The sequence below is a fragment of the Strix uralensis genome, chromosome 11 (genome assembly GCF_047716275.1).
Source record: "Strix uralensis isolate ZFMK-TIS-50842 chromosome 11, bStrUra1, whole genome shotgun sequence".
In the NCBI taxonomy this organism is placed as follows: Eukaryota; Metazoa; Chordata; class Aves; order Strigiformes; family Strigidae; genus Strix; species Strix uralensis.
Window position 1 is genome coordinate 25,035,811 of NC_133982.1, and position 21,145 is coordinate 25,056,955.

Sequence of the window (21,145 nt, forward strand, 5' to 3'; positions counted from 1 at the left end):
TTACAACCCAAATAAAGGACTCCATAGATCAAAACAGAGCTTTTTCCCCTGTATGGCAGCAAGCCAAGCTGCGCCATAACACTACCCTGTAAGAGTGCTTTACTAGCATCAAAAAGCAAAATCAGCCAAGCACCGCCACTGCGGATGGCTCTACCTGCAATGGGATGTTGTATGCCCCACCAGCAAGAGCCACCACCCAGACATGAAACGAACACTTTGACCAGCACCCATGCCGGGATGAGTGCAGCACAGAGGAGCTGCACGTGACAACAACTCTAACCAGCACAGCTATCACCACCATGTTCTGAAGTACAGCCTCAGCCAAAACACGATTTTAACGTTTGATGGCAAATTTGAACTGTCAGGTTCAACCGTAGGCTGCAGCTGCTTTTATCTCCCAGATGTAATAGTATCACCACACAAGTACTTTCCACGTAAAAGGGACACCTAGAGAAATGGAATATAAAGTGAATGGTCAGAAGCCCGTTACCACTAACGCCTCTCAAGAGACCACTCTGAGAGCACAGGCCGACCAAGGCATCCCAGCTAGGAAGATTCACCTTCATGCTCAGCTTTACGTGTATAACTGGGGTCAGCAACTGCAGCAAGTCGGTACAGCTGGGCAGCTGCGATCTGTCTTTGCACAAACTAGAAAGCTCTGTATTTTAGGTCAACCTTAACACACATTTTCCATATGAAGAAAAAACTCCAGAAGTAATTTTAATATAAAATGTTTTTATTGTTTTTGAAAACATTTAAAAAACAATTTTTGAGCACTTTCAATAAAAAAAATAACTGAAATGCTACTGCAATATTCAACTACTGTAGTTTCAGCAGTACAACAGACAACAAAACACTGGGGAAGAGGGGAGAAACTGGATTTCCTGCACTAAATGAAAACGTGGAACAGGGATTTTTCTTTCCTTACGGTGCAGTAAATAAAGCACAGTATAGTACAAGACTATTATATGAACCTCAGATGCACTGCACAAGAAACGCTTTCCTTCTTTTCAGTTCAGAAGTCAGTGCTTATTGCAATTATTTGCAAATTATTTACTTCATGAATTCTTATCATGATAAAATGATGCAAAAATGATTTTCAACACCAGAACAATAAAAAATAATCCAAGAAAGGAACATATTCAACAATAACTAAGCTGAATTAGTTAACATAAAAAAGTAAATAACTTGTGAATAACTATGCTCACCTGGTTAACACTGAACCAGTTTCAATACAGCAAAAGAATAAAAAAAATAAAAGTGGTTACAGGAATATATCTAGTACTGTACAAGATTAAGTCATTAACACTCATGCACGTTTTGTGATCATGTATTAACATGGTGAAGCAAACTAAACTTAATTTTTCCTGCTGTAATATTCTCATGTAAGAGAATAAGAAATAGAAATATCTCATTGAGATCAATGCACATTGCTACATAAGACAATTTCACCTGTCACTTTTAATGACATTTTGCCTTTTAATAATGAAACACATTAAAAAGATTTTTTTTGTTTTGCCTTTTTTTTTTTTTTTTTTAATCTGTGGGCCGTATTTGTTGCATTTATCCTAAGGAATGTGCCTGCCACAGGTTCAACAGAATTTTAGTGCAATATATGAACCCAGAAAGTTTGCTGGACTAACCAACCAACCAAATTTAAGGTGTTTGCCGCAATACTGTACACACAGTACAAATTCACTAGTTCGTGTAGTTTAGCAAAAACTGCTATCAAAATAATTTATTTCTCATGTTAGTAGGAAGCCAATAATGTAAACAAGGGGTCAGAACTGTCTCAAATTCTTAGTTTTGGAGTATCTGACACAGACAGGCTTCCATTTGTTAGAATCACAGAATTTTCCTTTGGGTATTGCATACTTTGGTGTGCAGTAGTGCTCCGTCTCAATGTATAGTAAAGAACTAACTAGCACTAAGTACAGGGACCTAACATTATTAATTATAACACCAACACACAAACACCTCTAAAATAATACATACCAATGTACAAAGCCGTGCCTGTGCCTTGGATTTTTGGATTTTACTTGAAACAATCCTTATTGAGTTTAACACTTCTTAAATTAAACATATATTTGCTTTAAATCCACTGATTATAGAATATTTCCGTTAATTAAGTCATGTTAGGCCCAATGTAATACTTGTATTTAAAAATAATTTTAAACGCACTTTTAAAAACCTTTGGTGACGGCTGCATAATTTAGAACGCATCAGCTTTAAATCGACTCTTTTCTAAGAAATGTTCTTAAAAAACTAGTGGGAGTTAAGCAAAATCTTATTTCCCCCAAGCTCACCTCGGTCTCAGTGTTAGTGACCTGGACGTGAGGCCAGCACGTCGTGCAAGCGCACAGGCTGCTGCAGTGGTGTGTGGCCTCTCCCCGCAGTGCCAGCGCTCACCTCCTCCCCCGTCACTCTCCATCGGAAGGAGGTTTCACCCAGTCACAGTGGTGCTGGCACTTCACACAGGGGCAGGGCGGGGGGGCAGGGGGAAGAGGTGCTGAGTGTGTCTCAGACCCTGTGAAGTCAAACAAGTAAGAGGATGTTCAGCACATCTCTGCCAAAAGGCCTCAGGCAGGTACAGAACTCAAGCCCTGCCTTCAGCAACTTTAGTCTACAAGAAAAATGGTTCAAGCCTTACTGACAGACATCTGGCAAGATAACAAGAAGGCTACCATGCAGTTTTAAATGGCCTCCCCATTTCCTTAACAAAACCTAAAAGGGTCAGTTGGTCTTAAATGAAGCAAAGCAAACTATTGCACATCCACATGCTTCAGTGAGGGATCTGAACTCTCCAAGTTTGTTCCTGACGAAGTGGCAAAACTTCTGATGCAAGCACAGTGAAATCAGGCCCCCATAAGGTGCTACAGCTTGGCACAACTGTTTGTCCCTGCAGAAGAGGCCACAGACTGGTGATGAATTGGGGCAAGAGCAAGAGAAGCCATGGTACAGAAGCACCTCAAGTGCCAATGCAGCAGCACAAGTTGAATCAGCACTGCCAAAAAACTTGACCAGTACTGGGATCTCAAGTCATTAGCAAAAACTGAAGAAACAATAGACCACCAAGACAAACAAAAAACCACTAATCACCAAAAAAATCCGAGCATCTTCCCCTTAAGTAAATCTAGGGGGGGCTTATTGTGCCTCCCCCTTCATAAATTTATGACCGCTCGAAGTAGTAATGCAAGAGAGGAAAATGTTTTCTGCTGTTTTCTCATTTGTAAGTGTCAGTTCACAGGAGAAATAATCAATCTTATACTAAGCTTGAGGGATGGTATCCTAGCACCCTCAGTGCACCACTTCTTTTGTAAAAGCTGCCTCTGCATGTCCTCTTTCTAGTATCAATGCCATGGCCAGTGAAGTACCTCTCTCTTCTGACCATTAGAGAGATCCATGCCATGCTGGTAAAACAAAAGGTCTTTTTTGGTTCAAGTGAACTAATGAGGCAGAAGTCTAAATCTCATTTTCCAGAGGGGCAGCTAAGGACTTCTAAAACAAAATAGATTCACCAGCCCTGGCAAATCACTTATGAAAATGAAATTCAGGCTTCTAAAAGAGTACGTACTTCTTTTAAAAGAAGTTTTACCAAAAGAAAGATCACATGTCTTACTGTGTATCTGTAAAGTGCCTGGCAGTATTATGGCTCTATATGAAATATTTTTAGATCAACCACATTTTCTAATCTTTTAATCATCTTTTGTTTGAGAGAAAGAGAGCAAGCAAGAAAGACAGAAAGGCTCAACCAACTGAAATACAGAGAAAAGAACACCTTCCTACACCCTCCACTAGGTTAGGAAAGAGCAAACTTAAAAAACAAATCTTTAAAAATAGTACTTTAATGAGCTCCAGCAGCTCCTTTATTTAAAAGAGAGGGAACAGATCTCATTCCTTCTCTAGCATTGATAAATAAACAGTACCTATCACTTCAAAATAGGGTGTTATGCTTAGATTAAATCTCAGTGCTCAAAAATCTTTTCACGTGAATTTTACCTAACATAAAAACACTGAAGTGACAACTAAAATATCAAGTATGTCATGAATATTAATGGATAAAATAACTACATAGATTTATTTCTCTTAAATAAAAAATTTAGTGCATCTTTCTTTTTCCTTGATCATTCCTGTTAGTTTTTCCTATCTCTGTGTTTTACTAGAGATGTTAATGGCACCAGTGCTACAGAGACTTCCCACAGTTCACCACTGAGCAGTGCTCAAGACAGCTACTCAACAGCCAGGCACCTGCACGTTCCCTTGTACCCAGTCCCCACCACCTATCTATTTGCAGGCACCCTGCATTTCAAACCTGAACGACAAAGGTCAGTAAGGATCATCTACTAAGAAGTAACAAGCAGGACAAAGTATGGAAACCCTACTAATGAGCTCGACTTAAAAACCTCCCAAAGCCTTAACCACAGCTGTCATCGCTGGCTGGCTATTAACCACTTCATTAGTTGCTACAGTAAGAAATGTTGAATGGGAAACACTATAAAATTTAAACTTCAATACTGGCTCTTTGATAGCCCATCACCTTCAGAGATTTGTTTAAAATTGGTAAGACTGCCTTTTCCCTGCTGAAGAATGAGCAACAGGTACAGCAAACTTTTTAAAAAATGCCACAATACATAGCAAGTGTTTCTGCTGCGGGAGGCACTTCCATTAAGACAAATACAATACGTCTGTCTTTTAGATACAGTGTGCTACATACATATTATAAAACAAGATTAACCCAACATTTCAACAGCAGGATGATCTTTACTCTCCATCCACTCAAAACCTGATGTAGTCATTGAGTTAATGGATTCATTGCAGATTTGTTGAAACAAGGGGTCATTTTTTAATTCCTCCAGTGTAGCATCATCGTCTTGTCCCTGCTGACGACCTGGATCAAACAGTAGATTTGTGTCTAAAGTGTTCAGATCATTAATGCTGCCTGAGAGCTCGGAAGACAACCTGATGTCGCTGGAAAAGACAGATGCAACATTATTGAGATCTGATGCCACCTGATTCACCAGCTGCTGGTTTGTTGGCAGACTGTCCTCCCCTAAAAGGTCTTTTACAGTGCTGCTGAAATCTAATTGCTGCTCTCCGATGTCTGATTGTGCTTGGTTATCTCCAGAAGAAAAACTGATCTGATCGGTGCTGCTGTTTTTTGTGAGGTAATTTGGTGTTTGGAATTCATAAACCGAAGTGCTGGAATTGATCATATTTTGCGGGTTGGCACTGGGAAAAGCGGCGGATGTCTCTAAAATCTGAGTGAGATTCATCCTGGCTGTGTAATTTGAGGGCATGTTGTTCATTCCCAAACCTCTCACTGCATCATCGCTATCAGAATCCAGTTTGTTTAACAACACATTGGTTATTTTTTTAGTGTTTGTTTGTTTCTGAAGAGACGGGAAGGCCGTCTGCATCATCACAGTCAACGGGACTGACTGGCTTCTTTGCGCTATGTTATTGGCACTGGTGTCTGCATGGATATTAGCAAATACATTGTGAATTTCAGGAGTCACTGGACTTCCAAAAGGTGTCAGGTTAGAGCGTGGTATATTTGAAACAGGGTAGACAGTGCTTCCACTGAGATTTCGCTGGCGATGGACAGCGGGGCTCACGCTCCGGCATCTCAGACTGTTGTTGAGAGAGGAACCGGTTCCTTTGTTGTCCAAAGGAGCAGGAACAGCAAAGCCCTCTTGCTTGGTGGTGCTGCTGACAGGGGCTGCCTGGTGCTGCACAGGCGAAACGGGAGTCACGCGTCCGAAGTGAGTGTCGTGGTGGCGCGGCTGAGACTGGTATGACTGGCCAGGAACGGCAAAGGCGTGAGGTTTCCTGAAGCGATCTTCCACCAGCTCCTGATAGCTCGTGAGGATGCCGTGGTTTGCAACCGACGAATTGCTAACACCACCGTAGCCATTATTCATCCACTCAAGCTTGGTTTTGTCGGGATGGGTAGCCATAGGCCGCTGCATTGGCTTCACGGGGCTACTCGATATAATGCTGGCGTCATGGTAAGCCATGCTGGAGCTGATGGGTGTAAATGCAAACGGGTTTCGGCATTCCACAGGACTTGGGGGGACACTGCTGCTGCAGTTCGAATGCGGCGTGCCGATGGGCGTGTGCCGGCTGCTTCCTAGAGCACTGTCGACAGGAGTCGTCTGAGCCAGCCTCGAACACGGGCTCTCTCGGGACATGTTCTGAGATCCAGCGATCATTTCAGAGGTGGGTGTCGGAGTTGGGGTGGGGGTGGGTGTGGGGGTCGGGGTGGGGGTGGGAGTGTGAATTGGAGTGCTGTTGTTATGCATCGAGTGGTAAAAGTGCGCGCTGCTTGGGTGAGATGACACGGGAGCTCCTTGAGCTGTGGTCTGACTCTGAAGAGCCATCCCTAGACAACCACCATACGGATGGGAATTATTCATGGACATTTGCTCCTCCATGAGCACCAGCTCCTCCACAATGCTGTCCTGAGTGAGGTCATCATCAAACGAAAAGAAGTTTTCATTTGACTGAGGGACTGTATGTTCAAACTCCTTCAGCTCAGACTGCAGAGGTAACTGATTTGAAGACTGTGCTTGCATTTGACCCAGGGAAGACTCCTGGATCTGGCTCTGTAACTGCTGGTTGTACGCATCCTGCTGTATCCCTTCACAGTGCACTGGCTCCCATGCCGATTCCTGTAAGTCACTGGAGCCAGAGTGCCCTGCAATAGTCATAACACTGACCTCTTGCTGCTGTTCACAATTCACAGATGCGAAGTCGGAGGTTTTGGTGATATGGTGCCATGTATTTGGGTTAAAGCTGCCATCAGATTTTGAATCATTTTCTATGATAAACATGTTTCCTTCCAATTTTACTTTTATATCCGGAGATGATGCTGATGCAAGCTGCTGTCCTAAAGTAGAATCACTGCTATTTAAATTGGTGCTCAAAGAAAGGTCTGTTGCTAAGCTTGCTGCAGCTGCAGAAGGTACAGGTACCTTCACAGGTACGTTGCTGGGAATTTGAGCAAGCGTTGCTGTATTGTCACTGTTAGCTAATGATCCAACCTTTGGAGACTTCTTAACACTGTTTCCTTTTTGACCCTCCACAGCATTACCAGCTGAAAGCTGCTCCACCAGTGGTTTCTTTACAGGTGGTACCTGGGAATCTTGAAGTGTAGAAGGTTGTCGCTTTCTTGGACTTTTAGTGCATGTCTTCTCTTTAATCGTAGACTCGCCAGTAGGAGGTGAACTGATGCTGGTGCTGGACAAGTTTTGACTGGCAACTGAGAGCTTTAGAGTGCTTTGATTATTGCCTGCTGAAGAAACTGGTGTGATCTCAATAGACTGTGTTTTATATTTGGTCCCTGCTTCTTCAGCTCCCTGATCACAGCCCTTAACTGGTTTTGCCTCCATGACATCATCAGCTGAAACCTTCAAGGTTGCAACCTCAAAATTAATTAGTTGAGCAGGAGGCACATCAGGGGTTGCCTTCATGGATTTAGACACGTCAGAGCTCTCTTGGCCCTGTACTGAGTTCTCATCCAGCAATGCTTCTGGTTCCATTTTGATCTTGACTGCAGGTGCAGCCACAACAGTGCTAGGTTTGGATCCTGGAGACTGAAGTGAAACAACAGATCCGTTTTTGATCTGTGGACCAGTCCTCCCTTCTTCCACTGCTCCTGCACTACTGCTAACTGAAGGTGTCTGTCTGACGGGCACACTACTGCTGCTTGGGGCAAGAGATATTGCTGTCATTTTTACCACATTTAAGGAATTCACATGTGGAGCGGGCACAACAGTCTTGATTGGGCTACTGGTAAAGAGCACTGTCGTGGGAGAGCGGATGGTGAGAGCACTGGTATTTGCTGGCTTCGGTAAGATCTGCGGGTAGCGATGCCGGGCAGAGCGGTCACCAACTGGGCTGGCAGGAACGTTCTGGGGAGTCTTTGGTGACTGCTTGACTGATTGCATGTGCTGAGTGACCACCTGAACGTTGAGCGGCAGGACCTTGCTATCAGACGATCCCATGGGACTTGGAGACGTCACCAACTGCCTGGTCCTCGGCACCTGTAGAGAGAGACAAAAGGTGTGGCGATGAAGCAAGGAAGTCCCCAAAGCCCACAGACCACCTCGTCCCCAAGTATTTCAGAGGTGAAGAACAACACAGCTCAATACAGCAAAGCTAGTGAATGTCAGTTTTAAACAAAACAAGCTCTTCAACTATATACAAGACAATTTCTATTTGCCTGCCTAAGAATTAGCAGACAGATATGTGGCCTCAACTTTTAAGGCATAAGGCACTGGTCTACACACTACTCTACTCTTCTGCTAATGAAAGGGTCGTTCTCATACAATCCTTCACCACATGGACCAAAAAGACAGACATACAAAGGTTAAAGAGGAGAGGATGTGCTCAAAACACTGCTCATTGTTAAGGTTTCAAAAGCGAGTTAAATACAAACCCACTAACCAGGCAGAAAAATTGGCTTACCTATTTAAAATCAACAACACAGATAACATCTTAAAAACAGATAACCTTCCCCCCCAGCCCAGTTTTGTATGGCTGAAAGACAAAAGATGTTCCATATTACAGACATTCATGCAAAAATAAAATTGTTGCTGCCACTAAACGTGCTGGGCCGATGAAAGGCAATTTAGATTCCATATTAGGGGCTCAGTGACCCACATGACTGATATCAGCACGCTTGTCTGGTTAAACTTCATCTCAAGGGCAATTATTCCCACACAGAACCTTAATTATTGCTAGCTGAAATCCCAGATCAGAATTCTGCTGCCTCTGTATCAATCCTGTAACTCATGTGGTATGTCACAGTCACTGGGACAGAAAAGCATCAAGGGACCTGAGCCCTTCAATGAAAACCATTTTTCTGTCCCACTGACACCACTGCTTAGTTACTGGCAATTTACAACCCTTTTTAAGGTGGTTTCTCTAGAGATTTTCTGGAGAACATTACCGGTATTGGGCTGGGGACAGCTGCCACAACAATGCCAATAGGCGGAGGAGACAGAATTGCAGGACTTCCATTAGATATACTGGTCACGCCATTGGTCGTGGTGCCTTCTGTTTTCTTTGCTGGAGACTCTCCTGGCAAAGGAGACTGCAGTTTCTGTTCTTGCTGCTTCTTCTGGATCTTACGCTGCAGCTGCTGCTTGGCATCAACAGGAGATGGCAGAGTTTTCACTTGTGGTTGAAAGGAATTACTTTCAGCAGTAGGTATAAAAGCTGAGGGCTGGGGGATCCCTTTTATTCCTGAATGTAAACGAAGTATGAATACATATATTCATATATAATAAATTATTATATATATCACTATAATTATTATAATCATTATATATAATATATAGTAATAAAAGAGGAAGTAGGAAACCAGACATACCCTGTCTGCTGTAGTGCCACTTCTGTATCTAACCACACAGAATACATGGAAGGGATCTCCACAAGCATTCTGGGAACACCTCCTCCATGAGGTGCTCCCATCCACTTCATGCTCAAATCTATTCAGTGTTTCAGTTTATTTCCACATTTGTGGAAAAACCTCCATCTGTTAGACAAGCTGGGCATTAGCTGCTAAAATACTATGTACTGGCATCTTGTTTCCAGTAATCCCAAACTGCAACTTCTTTGTCAGCAAAATCTAAAAAACAATGCATTTCATTTAACTGACAGTAGAGGGCAGCAGTTATGTTTTAGATGAACCTTTAAAATTCATCATCCGTGTTTTTGTTATTAATGTCTAAGGCAGTTTTAAAAATGAAAAAGCCTTCCAGAAAGCTGTGGGTCTGTGTCACAGAGGAGGAGCTCTAAGCAGATATCTAATAGTCAAGGCATTAAACACAATGCACGTAATATCAGAATGGATCCCAACCCGTGTGTGATCAGGAATAATGACGAAAGAAGGGCAAGAAGAGAAGTGTCCGGGGAAAAAAGAAAAAAAGGAGGAAAAAGGTGAAAAAACTATGGAAATTAGAACAGAACATTTTTTACTGGAGACAATGCCTTTCCTCATCACAAGCAAGTGGTACTTCCAGGGAGAACAACATGGAGTTAGTCTCATCTGTGCAGCTGGTACCTCTCTCCCTTACAAAAACACATCACATTCATGATCTTTTGTTTATTAACAGTCAAGAGGATTAGCATGCTCTCTCAGTGACCAACTAACCCTGTTGAACTGCCCTTCTAAAAATGCTTTAACACCATTTACTTTACACTTTGCAGGTTTCACAGTTTTTAAAATAACTCTTAATTATAAATTAATCAACACCATTGTAGGGCAAGTATTTGGTTTTAGATACCCAGTACATGCTTAGGAACTGTGCTCTGGGAGCCCAGTCTCCCAGCAGGTCAGAGCACCATGAGAGCTTGAACACTCCAACATATCTCCACTTGCACAATTCCTTCTTCACAGAGCAGTGAAATGCACAAATATATTGCCATTGATGGAAAACAATTCATCTATGTGGGCTGAATACTGAAGGCAAATTTACGAGAAAAAAACTCAACAAATTTTTCTTTGAGGGTAAAAGTTTGCTTTTTCCTCAGTTAAGACACAGAGACACTGTAGCTCCTTGCAATGAAGCAGAATGGGAATATTTTATTTAGCATTCTAGAAAGAACCTCTCCTGAAATGACTATCCAAGCCAGAGGCATGCACTGGAAGTAACTGTCCTTTTCCTTAAAGGAAACCATCTTGTCTTGAAGGAAGTAAGGGGAGAAACCACATGAGTTGATACATATACCCAGTGTTCCTTCATGGCAAGCAGAATCAACAAAGCCAAGCGACAACAGGTAAAACAGGAGTACACAGGCAGCAAAATTTGCTACTGCCACCCCTCAGTTCCAAGTTGCAATAAAGGAAAGAGAGCTTGAAGGAGAAAGAACATGATCCAGAAGGGGATCACCCCAGCGTACAGCCCTGACCACCAGTTTCCATACGAAATTGCCTGTCTCGACTCAAGAGATTTGCCTTGATCTAAACGCATTCTGCTAGACAGGCCTGGGCAGAACTTCCCAGAGGGAAGTCTGAGGCGCATATTGTGGACATGCACTTCCCTCCTCATCCATCGTTTTTGTAATTTACTTCATCCACAGCCACAGAAAACCACTTCAAATTATTAAGCGACTGATTTTGAACATGAAGAGGGAAACAAAGAACATAAAAGTAGATGTATGACCAACCACATCAAATGTAAGCTTTCCCAGGGATTGAATAGAACAGGAATTCATCTGATGTAGCAAAATACAAAATAACTCTTCTCTTTACCTCAATCCTTAATGAAGATTTGAAATCGAGTGCTGGAACCTCAGTCATACAACTGCCCCTGGAGAAGGCTCTCCTGTCCCTCTCAATGCTCCTCAAGCCCTTACTTCTAATGTGATCAATAACTGCAGCAGCTGACATGCTTGTACTACCTGACACTGACCAAACATTGCAGGAAAATCCGCATCCAACATATCAGAAATGCCTGTAAGAAAATCTGCTCTTGAGAGAAAATTAAGACAGACAATTGTTTCCAAATCAGGGCAAGTTATCAGACAGAAATACAGCTACACCAACGGTTTGTCTACAAACCAGCACTGTACTGGCACTAAACTCCTGAGCAAAGTACATAAATTCAGTTTATGTACAATTACTTACATGGCCTGAAGTGCTTTAAAAGACATGGGTCCTCATTGGAGGAAATGGGAGAATCACAAACTAAACTGGAGACCACTGCTTATTTTCAGATCTCTTTACCCAGACTACCAGCAAGAAAAGTAATTTGCAACAATGTGGACTAAAATCACGTAAATGCATGCTCAATGCTCAGAGTCAGCGTTTAACATTTGCCCTGAAGAGAAGTGCTTCCCCAAAGTAAGATGTTATTACTCTTAACAAAACAAAAACCCCCCCAAAAAAAAAAAAGAGAACCGTATTTCATTGATTCAGCATTAAGTTATCTCATTACCTGCTGGTGCTCCTGCCATTACTGTTAAAGCTGCCATTGACTTGGTACCAATATAGTGACTTTTTACAAGGAAACGAGCCAATTCCAAGACTGTATCAAAAGGCTGGCTCAGCACTTTCTGGGCCCATTCACAAACAAGCCGGCAGGCCGCAGAGACTACTTCCTCATCAGCACTTTGCAGCTGCCCAGACGGCTCTGCCCCATCCAACTAAAACACACAAACAAAGGAGGAAAGGTTACTTTAATTATTAAGGGTCATTAAGGCATGAACACAAAAATGGCAAATGATGATCAGAAACACACAAAAAGTTGAGTAGTATGATCACTTTTTCATGAAATATGGAGAATGAGATCACAACATCAATATAATTCAAAATGAAATGTCTCAACATTAATCTACTCATTGTTTCCAAAGGCATTATATGAAGCTGACATTTCTGGAAGAAAATTGTAGAGAGAATCCTAATATCTGGACCACCAACAATTGATCACTGGGCTTCCTCTTCCCTAGCATTTACTTTTTTTAAAAAAATACACACAATAAAACCAAACCAGAATCAGAGTTAAAAAGATATAGCTTGTGGGTGGCAACACTGTGAAAGTCTGCTTCACCTCCTAAATTATTTTTTTTAATAGCACTGCAATTTGTTCTGAACTTTACAGAACAACATCAAACCATGATTCAGAACGTAAGTATTGTAAAGAAAATCTTAAAATCTACACAGCTCTGTTTTGAAAGCTGCGGACAGAAAAACAACATCAATGTTAATTCGCAGAAATATATATAAAATAAGCAAATATATATCATACCCCATCTCCAGTTTTATGAAAGTCAAGGTTGGGCAGTGTTGGCATATGCACAAAAGCCTTCTTCCTCAGTCCACTGTAGCAATATGTGAACAAGAATTAAGGTCTAAATCATGTCTGCTTGTTAGCTGGGGGATAGGAAGGAAGGGCAGTAATTCCTCTGATACCCCTCATAAGCTTTATAAGCAAACTCAACAACAGATCTAAGAGTTACTGTTACTAACATAGTCTCACAGCCAGCCAGAATCAAGAGCCTATAAGCGGCTGTGTTCTGGGGCAGGTCACTGGGCTTCTCCATCTATGCAGAGGAGCAAGTGATGCTAGGCGTGACAAATTCCATTTGATGACTTAGAAGAACCACTAAACCACGCCAAGTAGTCTCAATTAGCTATTCAGTATTTAAATCATTAACATAAGTTTGGACTAAACTCCCTTCCTAAACCAGGCCTAAAACCAGATGAAGAATGCATTTCCAAAAGTTAATTACTATTAAAAAATGTGTTCCCAAATTTAGGTTTTACTTAATTATGAGTTGTTCTGGTTTGCCTCTTTTTGCTAATTTTCATAACATTTCCTTCTCCTAAGGGACTTCCACAAACTGAAGAAGTTCCCCATGACAGGATAAAATGACTGATGAGGACATTTCTTCTGAAGATTTCACACAATTTTTGTGGCTCTCTCCCCACCCATGATAATTCTTCTGTAAAAATATAGACACAAATACCCAGATTTGTTCTTACCTTGATCCCATCAAATCAATATACAAAAATATACTCCCTCCATTACCCTTACTCACTTGTTTATTGGTCTAAAAATCAAATCAGCCTTTTTTTCTCTCCACAGCATTACTCTAGGAGTTCACATACAATGTCTCTTCTCTGTAACATGCAAATCCTTTTCAGGATCACTAATTTTTCACGTTCTGTAAATATGTCTGTATTTCTCTTTCCCAGACCATGGAGTTTGCATTTGCTTGTGCTAACCTGGATGGAGCATAATTACAATAAAATAAATGTAAGTAGGCTAGGTATTAAGGTAAGCGTGAGATAAAGTCACATTTTAATCATTCTGAATCAGAAACTTAGGGAACAGAATTCAAAGAGATGCCCTTGGTCAAGCTACAATTACATCATGTGACTTCTTCCTTAAAACTTCTCTAGCTCTATCTAGAACATCACTACCAAGTTTTGGACTCCACTAATAATCCAACACTGTATTTTATGAAACAATTTAGTTGACACATAACTTCTCCATTTATTACTGCATGGAAGGTTTCTTCCCCTCTATGGAAGACAAATAATTCTGGGCTACCTGCTAGCATTTAATTCTCTCTGTAAGTGCACGCTTCAAGTGAGACCTTGGCAAAGGCCAGTATTACAGTGTGCCCGTATCATTACTGCTAGTTCTTTGGAGTGGTTTTTAATTAGAGCCTACAAGCACCTTGATGCCTTTTGCCCTTTTAATGCTCTCCCTGCCCTGCTTACTGCAGTGGCTTTGCCCACTCAGCACGTCAGAGGAGCAAGAGTCGACCCTGGGGGATGCAGAGGGTATTACACTACTTGACGATGGTTTCTACAGATTCTCAAGGGAAGCATGATTCTCAACTTGGAAAAGACAAAATTCTTGCTGATGAAAAAACTTACTTTGAAAATCACTATCAGTTTTTCCTTTTTAATGGAACACTTCAGCATGCTAAAGACTAGACAAACTGCAGCTGAGTCTCAGAAAAGCCTGAGAAAAATTCACATCCTTGTAGCCTTTAGATTTGATTGCTGCATTCCTTTCTCAGCCAAGCTTCTTGCCTCTACACTGAAGCAGCAGAACCACCAGTGATATGAGCAGACTCTTTTGCATAGCATTTGCCTCAAATTCTTCACAGTGGCAGCCTATTAGTTGATAAACTAATCTGTCCCAAGATCTGTGTATAGTTCTCCCCATAACAATGATGTCTAGTTACACTATGATAACATCAGTTTTTAAAGTATTTTAAGGTTTGTTTTAAGTTACAATTAAACGGGGTGGTGTTTTTGTACACCCTCTGGGATGGACTAACACAGGGAAGGAGGCAGATTCCAACTTTGGGCAGAGGGAACAAGACTGAAGTCAAGAGAGAAACAGTGCTCCCCATCCTAGAAGCTCTTGCTCTGAATTGTCTTTGGTATCTCAGGTCTGCACCATGCAGTGAAGGAACCTGCGTCCCCTCTGACAGCAGGACAAGGCTCGGATCGTGCCTTCCAAATCTGAAGTCAGCTTTTGTGACAACTTCCCAGTTCCCTCTTCTCTTTCAAGCCATGCTAACAGTTGAGGAGAGGCAGGTTTATGAAATATCTGTAGCACAGCTTAAGACAGATCTTTGGCTTTACAACTAACTTTTAGATTACTGGTGTGCACAAGTATAATATAAAAGCAAGAAATGTTCTGATAATTCTGAGCTGTACAACAAATAAAATACTAGTTACTGCACATATATAAAGCAAGTTCCTTTATTCCAGTATCTCCCTTTGCACTAAATGATAAAGCTTCTTTGATTCCTCACTGCTGTGACAACTAAGCATCAGAACCTAAATTTAAGTACTTGTTTCCAAAGTTATATCTTGCAACCTAACACTACTGCAATTAATAATTTTTAAAGAATGTTGGGAAAGTGTCTGCATTTCTTATTTAACACTACTTCTACATTTAGCTGGTAGTTAAGCTATAATGACAGATGTTCTCCAGGCAAGTGCAGAAGTTATTGAGAAGAGTTCTAGCAAAGGATATTTTGATTTGCCTCTTGTGCCTAGACGACGGGCCTTCATATTTGGAAAGACATTTTTCATGATCTTTCCAAAGTCAGCAGCACTTAATGGGTGGTAGCCAAGATTGTCACAATAGCTCCTGCAACAGAGAGAAAGAAAGCGTGAATGGAATCAAAGTCAATACAAGAGGCCAGCCTGCATGCTAGACTCCATCAAAGGTTTTCAAAAGAAAACACTTATACCCATCCATATTTAGAACCACATTTAACATTAATGAAGCTATCCACAACGAGTTGAATGCATTAAAAATGTATGAACAGAGCTATTAATACCATAGTTTTTGCCTTGTTCTCTACCGAGTTCAAAGACAAGTCATGTGGAGACATAACAAGTAGTGGCATTATCTAGAGCACAGTTAAGATTTACTCCACAACTTAGTTCGAAGAGTAGTTTCAATTCACTTATTTGAGGACATAATAAAAGCAGAGACATTGTTCTAGCCTGACATATAGCTTGAGTGTGGCAAGGCCTGAAGTCCTGCAGCAATATTTTAAAGCAGTAGGTAAGAGATCTCAGTGTCCAGAGAAAGATTCTGCCTACACACCTTCAATTTAACAGTCCTTAACAGAACTAAATTTAATAAAACATACCTTCCCAGGGAACCCGCTTCACCTTTATAGGTGTAACATAACCATGTATTGAGGACCTAGTCCTATTATCGCATTACCACTACTGAACTATGAGAGCTGCTTAATTATAGACATCCTTATATTCATTAACAGTCCTAAATTAACAGAGATTTCACCTGCCTCTGCAAATGTAGATCTTCATGTCACTGACTATACAACCTGATGATATAGGGGAATAAAGCAACAAAAGGTAATTATTTTGCTAAGTTTACTTATTCCAGTAAAATGGGCACTGTTATCTGTCTTCAGTTCTCAAAAACAGCAGAAGGAATTTTGTTTCAACATCTATTCACATGTTTCAACATCTGAGATATTTAAAAAATATCTCCTTGAGGCAGACAACAAGAATTGTTGATTTTGCTGCAAAACGTGAATGATCTGGAAAATCACAAACATGTGAAAGCAGAGGAGAAAACTCGTAACTGTTCTGGAAGGTTTACCTACACAGCAAGTGCTTAAGGCTGCACAAAGGTATGAATGCCATATTGCCTTTTGTTCAAGTGCCTTGTGGTATTTCACAGATATTAATGTGCCCGAAACGTTAAAGCGTTCTCATTCAGATTTCCTACAGTCATAGAGTCAGCAACAGATAGCAGTGATCTCCTTTCCCATGAGAAGTCCTACCAGCAATACACAAAAACAACCTGCCTCTGAAAAGATGACTGTGACTGTACACAACCCTGCGTGGGCATCAGCAGGAGAGCAGAAAAACAATAGCTTCATACACCACGTTGCCTGCTACTCTAATCAGGTACATACAGGCAAACAAAGACAGACACAAAGAACAGAAAAAGCAGCATTCCTGAAACAGATGTTTCATTCCCAGCATCACCTAGTAGAAACAGTAACAATTAGCAACGGCATTTGCACCCAAATAGGCCAGTCAAAATGTCTTCTCTGAAAACTGCAGCTCTATAGAAAGCAGTATATATTTCTTGAGATACTTCCACTGCATTTATTTTCTCTGTAAAAATACTAGTTATTATACAGCAAGTACCTGCTGCTTTTACCTTGGCTGTATGTAGGTATCCTCCACTTTAAAAGTACCACCACAAATATAATGACTTTGATGATGATAAACAGTAAGTTTTATGCTATTTGGTTCTGACATTTCCCTGCAGAGCTTGTGTACACCCACCTCCCCCAGCTACCGGGCCAAACCAGGAGATGTTGCCCACAACCTGGTGTACAGGCAGCCATTAGTCTAGTTTCTGTATGGGACATCAAGGTTTTTATCCAATTTACATACAAACATACTTCATTTCAATGCATCTCAGTCACAAAATCTGGATTCTGGACGTGTCCATTTGAAGTTAATACAACGGAATACTTCTGCCTTGCTGCACTCTCTTAGGAATCAGACACTGATTTACGTGTAATACATATATCTCTGTGCATTTTTTTTCCCTTGCATCTTGCCAGGCTCCAATGGATTTTAACTTGACTCTGGAAATTCCTAAAAGGTGGGTCTTTGTCACTTACTGATGCTGATTACCGGACTTTAAGTCTCAAATAGCATGCAAAGGAGGGCTCTCTGAAATTCTCTGCCACACTCAGCAGTATCTTTGACTGAAAATCTACATCAGCAAAACAAAATAAAAAAACAACCCAGCAAAACAGGATTAGTGACCTACTAATCAATCAACTTTAAAGTTAAAATTATTCCCTCCCTAGGAGAAAATAAATAAAAAAGGAAAAAAAAAATCCATTCCTCAAGTCTAGCACATCTGTTTCAAGACAATTACTTGCTAGCAGCAAAACACACAGTTACATGGTCCCCTCGTACCCATACTGGCAGCTCCTGCAAGCTTGTGATTTCTGAGCTATTATCATGTAATTTCAGTTTTCAGACAGATCATCCCATACGGCCCCTCCTCCTCCTGGCTTGGCTGAGAACCCTCCATGTCCATCTGTGGTCTCTCATTGACTTGACAACACATACCAAGAGTTCTTCCCTGGAGCTCTTCTCTCTGCTACTTGCACTCTTGGCACATCTCTGAGCCCAGGAGCTGTTTTGCTTATTTGAAGGGTGGGTGGAAAAAAGACGGGGGAGGGAAGGTCTGCACAGAGACAGGAATGACAACGGACATGCGGTTGCTTACGTTCCTTTGTACAGAGCTCCCCTACGTGATAAGGAGAAAAGGCCTTTTTTTTTTTGTTGTTAGGAATTAAAGATACTCAAGACATAAAATATACTTGGGAGTGCACCTGAATTAAACCACAAAAGAAGATTAACCAAAAAGCCAGTGAAGACAGTCAGGCTATGCAGCCCAGTTTACATAGCTTCCTGGGCAGAAAAATCCTTAACAGCAAATGATAAAGGACCTATTGCATGAAACAAAACAAAGATCTTGGCTTATCCAATCCAGCAAAACAACTGGTCTCTAAAAATGGGTTAGAGCGAAGAAACATAGGAAGAGGTTGGCTCTCATTAAGCTGATGAACAATGCTGGCACAGAAATGAGTCCTAAAAATCAGGTAGGATGGAAATGAGATGTCTGAAAGCCATTAGAGAAATGAAATTGCAGGTCACGCTCCCAAGAGCGGCAGCAGAGGTAGAAAACAACTAGACAGAGTTTGATTGGCTTTTAAAAGGAACATATAGGTAGTTGCTTATGACAGAGAACTGGACTTTACAACACAATAGGTCCCATCCTGTTCCTATCAGGGAGTTTTATATAAAAACATTGGTTAAGTGCTATGAAACAACATGAGTATGTATCTTGTGTCTTATTTAACAGACACGGTGTTCCTATACCTACCACCCTCTTCTGTGCTAGCTTCTGAATAATCTCCTAATTTGTTGGTTAACATTCTTAAACTTAGTGCACATAAACTATGCGTCAGGCAGCACTGAGTGGCCCAGCAGCCAGTAAAGCAAGGATTAATGATTTACAGTCTAAAGGAAAGAGATATGGGATGACTCAAAGATCTCCTAATCCATATTAAGCATAACAAGTGAATCTTCAGGGCACCAAACTTAAATACGAATGACTTCTCTTCCTTGCGTCAGTGCAATAGAAGCAAGATAAGAGGGCCCAAGTGTTTACTGGAGGCTCAACAAACCATTTTGTGGGCAAACAGGGATTTTGTCTGTGTAAGTACTGCAGGACTGCATTTAAGACTAGAAATCCTAATTCTCTAAACTCAGCTAATCCACACCTGGCTGACTCCAGAAGGGTGTTTACCAGTAGGGAGAAGATACCCAAGTAAAACTGACTTACAAGAAAACACTGAAAAGATTTGATGGGAAGAAGCATCCATTCTCTGGAGGCTAGATAACACGGTAGGCAGCTCTGCATCAGTTCCCAGGTTTTCCAGACTGTATTTGCCCATAACTCCCAGAGGAAGGTGGCAGAAGAACCGTGTGTTCCCAACACAACACAGTTTCTTACAGCCCAACGTATTCTGTCAGTGCAAGTGGCATCACAACACCAACAAGAGAGGTGAACTATCTCTCATCTACCTCCTTTCTGAAATTCAGCTGCAAGCTCTCAACCTTCCCAAGTGCTACTGCCTTATATTATGATGAATTTTTCATTAATTTTCTCCCTTTCAAAAGGGAGATGAATCCATTCACTTTTATCCAGTTAGCGATGTGAATTCACAATTAAATAGAAGAGTAAGAAAACAGAAAGAAGAGTCAATCACTGTGTTGAATAAGCCTAGCAAGAAGAGGCTACTGAAACATGGAAACACTATCAACACTTGCCAATAGTGGACTTGTGTGGGGTGTAGGCTTCTGTCTTTCCCTCTTCATAGAAAAAAACCCATGAAAGGTGATGCAGAAGTCCAGTAGTTTCGCAAGATTTATTTTGACCAAAATTTACAGCAGGAATTGAGATGCTGGTATGATGCAGCACTCTTCTGAAGCCTTGTAACTTTGATTTATACATGCAGAGTGCATAAGCTTGCTCACTGTGAGCTCATGCAATGTCTATCTTTGCACAGAGGAGAGAAATGCTAACCTGTTAATATGTCAGAAGTGAGTTTTGAGAGGTCTTAACACCCTTAGGTAAAGAAAAATGACTTATCAAAACTAACTCTCCTATCTATTTATATGCCTGTTCCCCACCTCCCACTCCAAGACTACTTTTCCTTTGGTGTGCAAGAATAACTCATGAAAATATCCAAAGAAACTGAATGTTTTAAAAACAGAACAGATGCTTTCAAAGGAGAACAGATTCCAAACATTTGATATTTTCCTGAATATTTGCTTACCACCCTTATTTTGTTAGGGAAAAAAAAATACAATACACAAATACTTGATGCAGCTACATACAAAAGCCATCCAAATTTCACACTCCACAATCTGTAGATGATGATTTTTCCGGGCATCTGCAGCTTGGCACAGCATGGAAGCCAAGCAGATTTGTTGCTGAAGCAGGCCATAAATTATTTAATAAGAAATATATTTAAGAATAACGCTTCCATCTCTCTCCTGCACAGCAGCTGCCGCTGTTGCTGTGTCTGCGCAAGCGGCTGCTGCTCGGGGATTGGCCGCTCCAGCACGTCTGTGTCATTGGCTGGACTTCCAGGCTGCGTCACCGCTCCAGTCGACGGCGAGATTTCAGAAATAGGTGTGTGCATGTTTATCAACCCCAGGCAAGCGAATGCCATCATGTTTCAGCTCAGTCAGAGTAAAAAACTTGACCAGAGAGTTAATTAAGAGGAGGTATTCCCAGAAGGCAATCCTGCAATAACAATTACTACGGGCTGAATCCTGTAGGCACTTAGGAGGTGAAGGGATTCAGCTCGTTGCAAATTACTGTAATCGTTCAGATTATGGAAATATTCATACTAGATCATAAATCTGTTATTCATCTTCAGGCAACTGGGCTGAGGATGATTATTTCCACCCCCTCCATGGGGAATGTTCTGTAAATGAATTCAAATCCAACTTCCGCCAGACAGCTCCCTCTCCCTTGCTTCTAATCGCTTGCTCGTTACATGGTAGCTTTGAGAC

The 21,145-nt window shown here is 41.3% G+C and overlaps 1 protein-coding gene across 1 annotated transcript in view; it reads right to left on the reverse strand.

Annotated features, from left to right (window-relative positions):
• Positions 1 to 715: 715 nt before the first annotated feature.
• RFX7 (regulatory factor X7) overlaps positions 716 to 21,145 on the reverse strand; it is a 53,605-nt gene continuing 33,175 nt past the window's right edge. The window contains exons 5-9 of the mRNA XM_074879872.1: positions 15,509 to 15,629; positions 12,756 to 12,836; positions 11,946 to 12,153; positions 8,954 to 9,249; positions 716 to 8,045 (exon numbers count right to left, since the gene is read on the reverse strand). Of these exons, the coding sequence (XP_074735973.1) occupies positions 4,731 to 8,045; positions 8,954 to 9,249; positions 11,946 to 12,153; positions 12,756 to 12,836; positions 15,509 to 15,629 (4,021 nt within the window). The 3' untranslated portion in view covers positions 716 to 4,730. The remainder of the gene's footprint in view (positions 8,046 to 8,953; positions 9,250 to 11,945; positions 12,154 to 12,755; positions 12,837 to 15,508; positions 15,630 to 21,145) is intronic.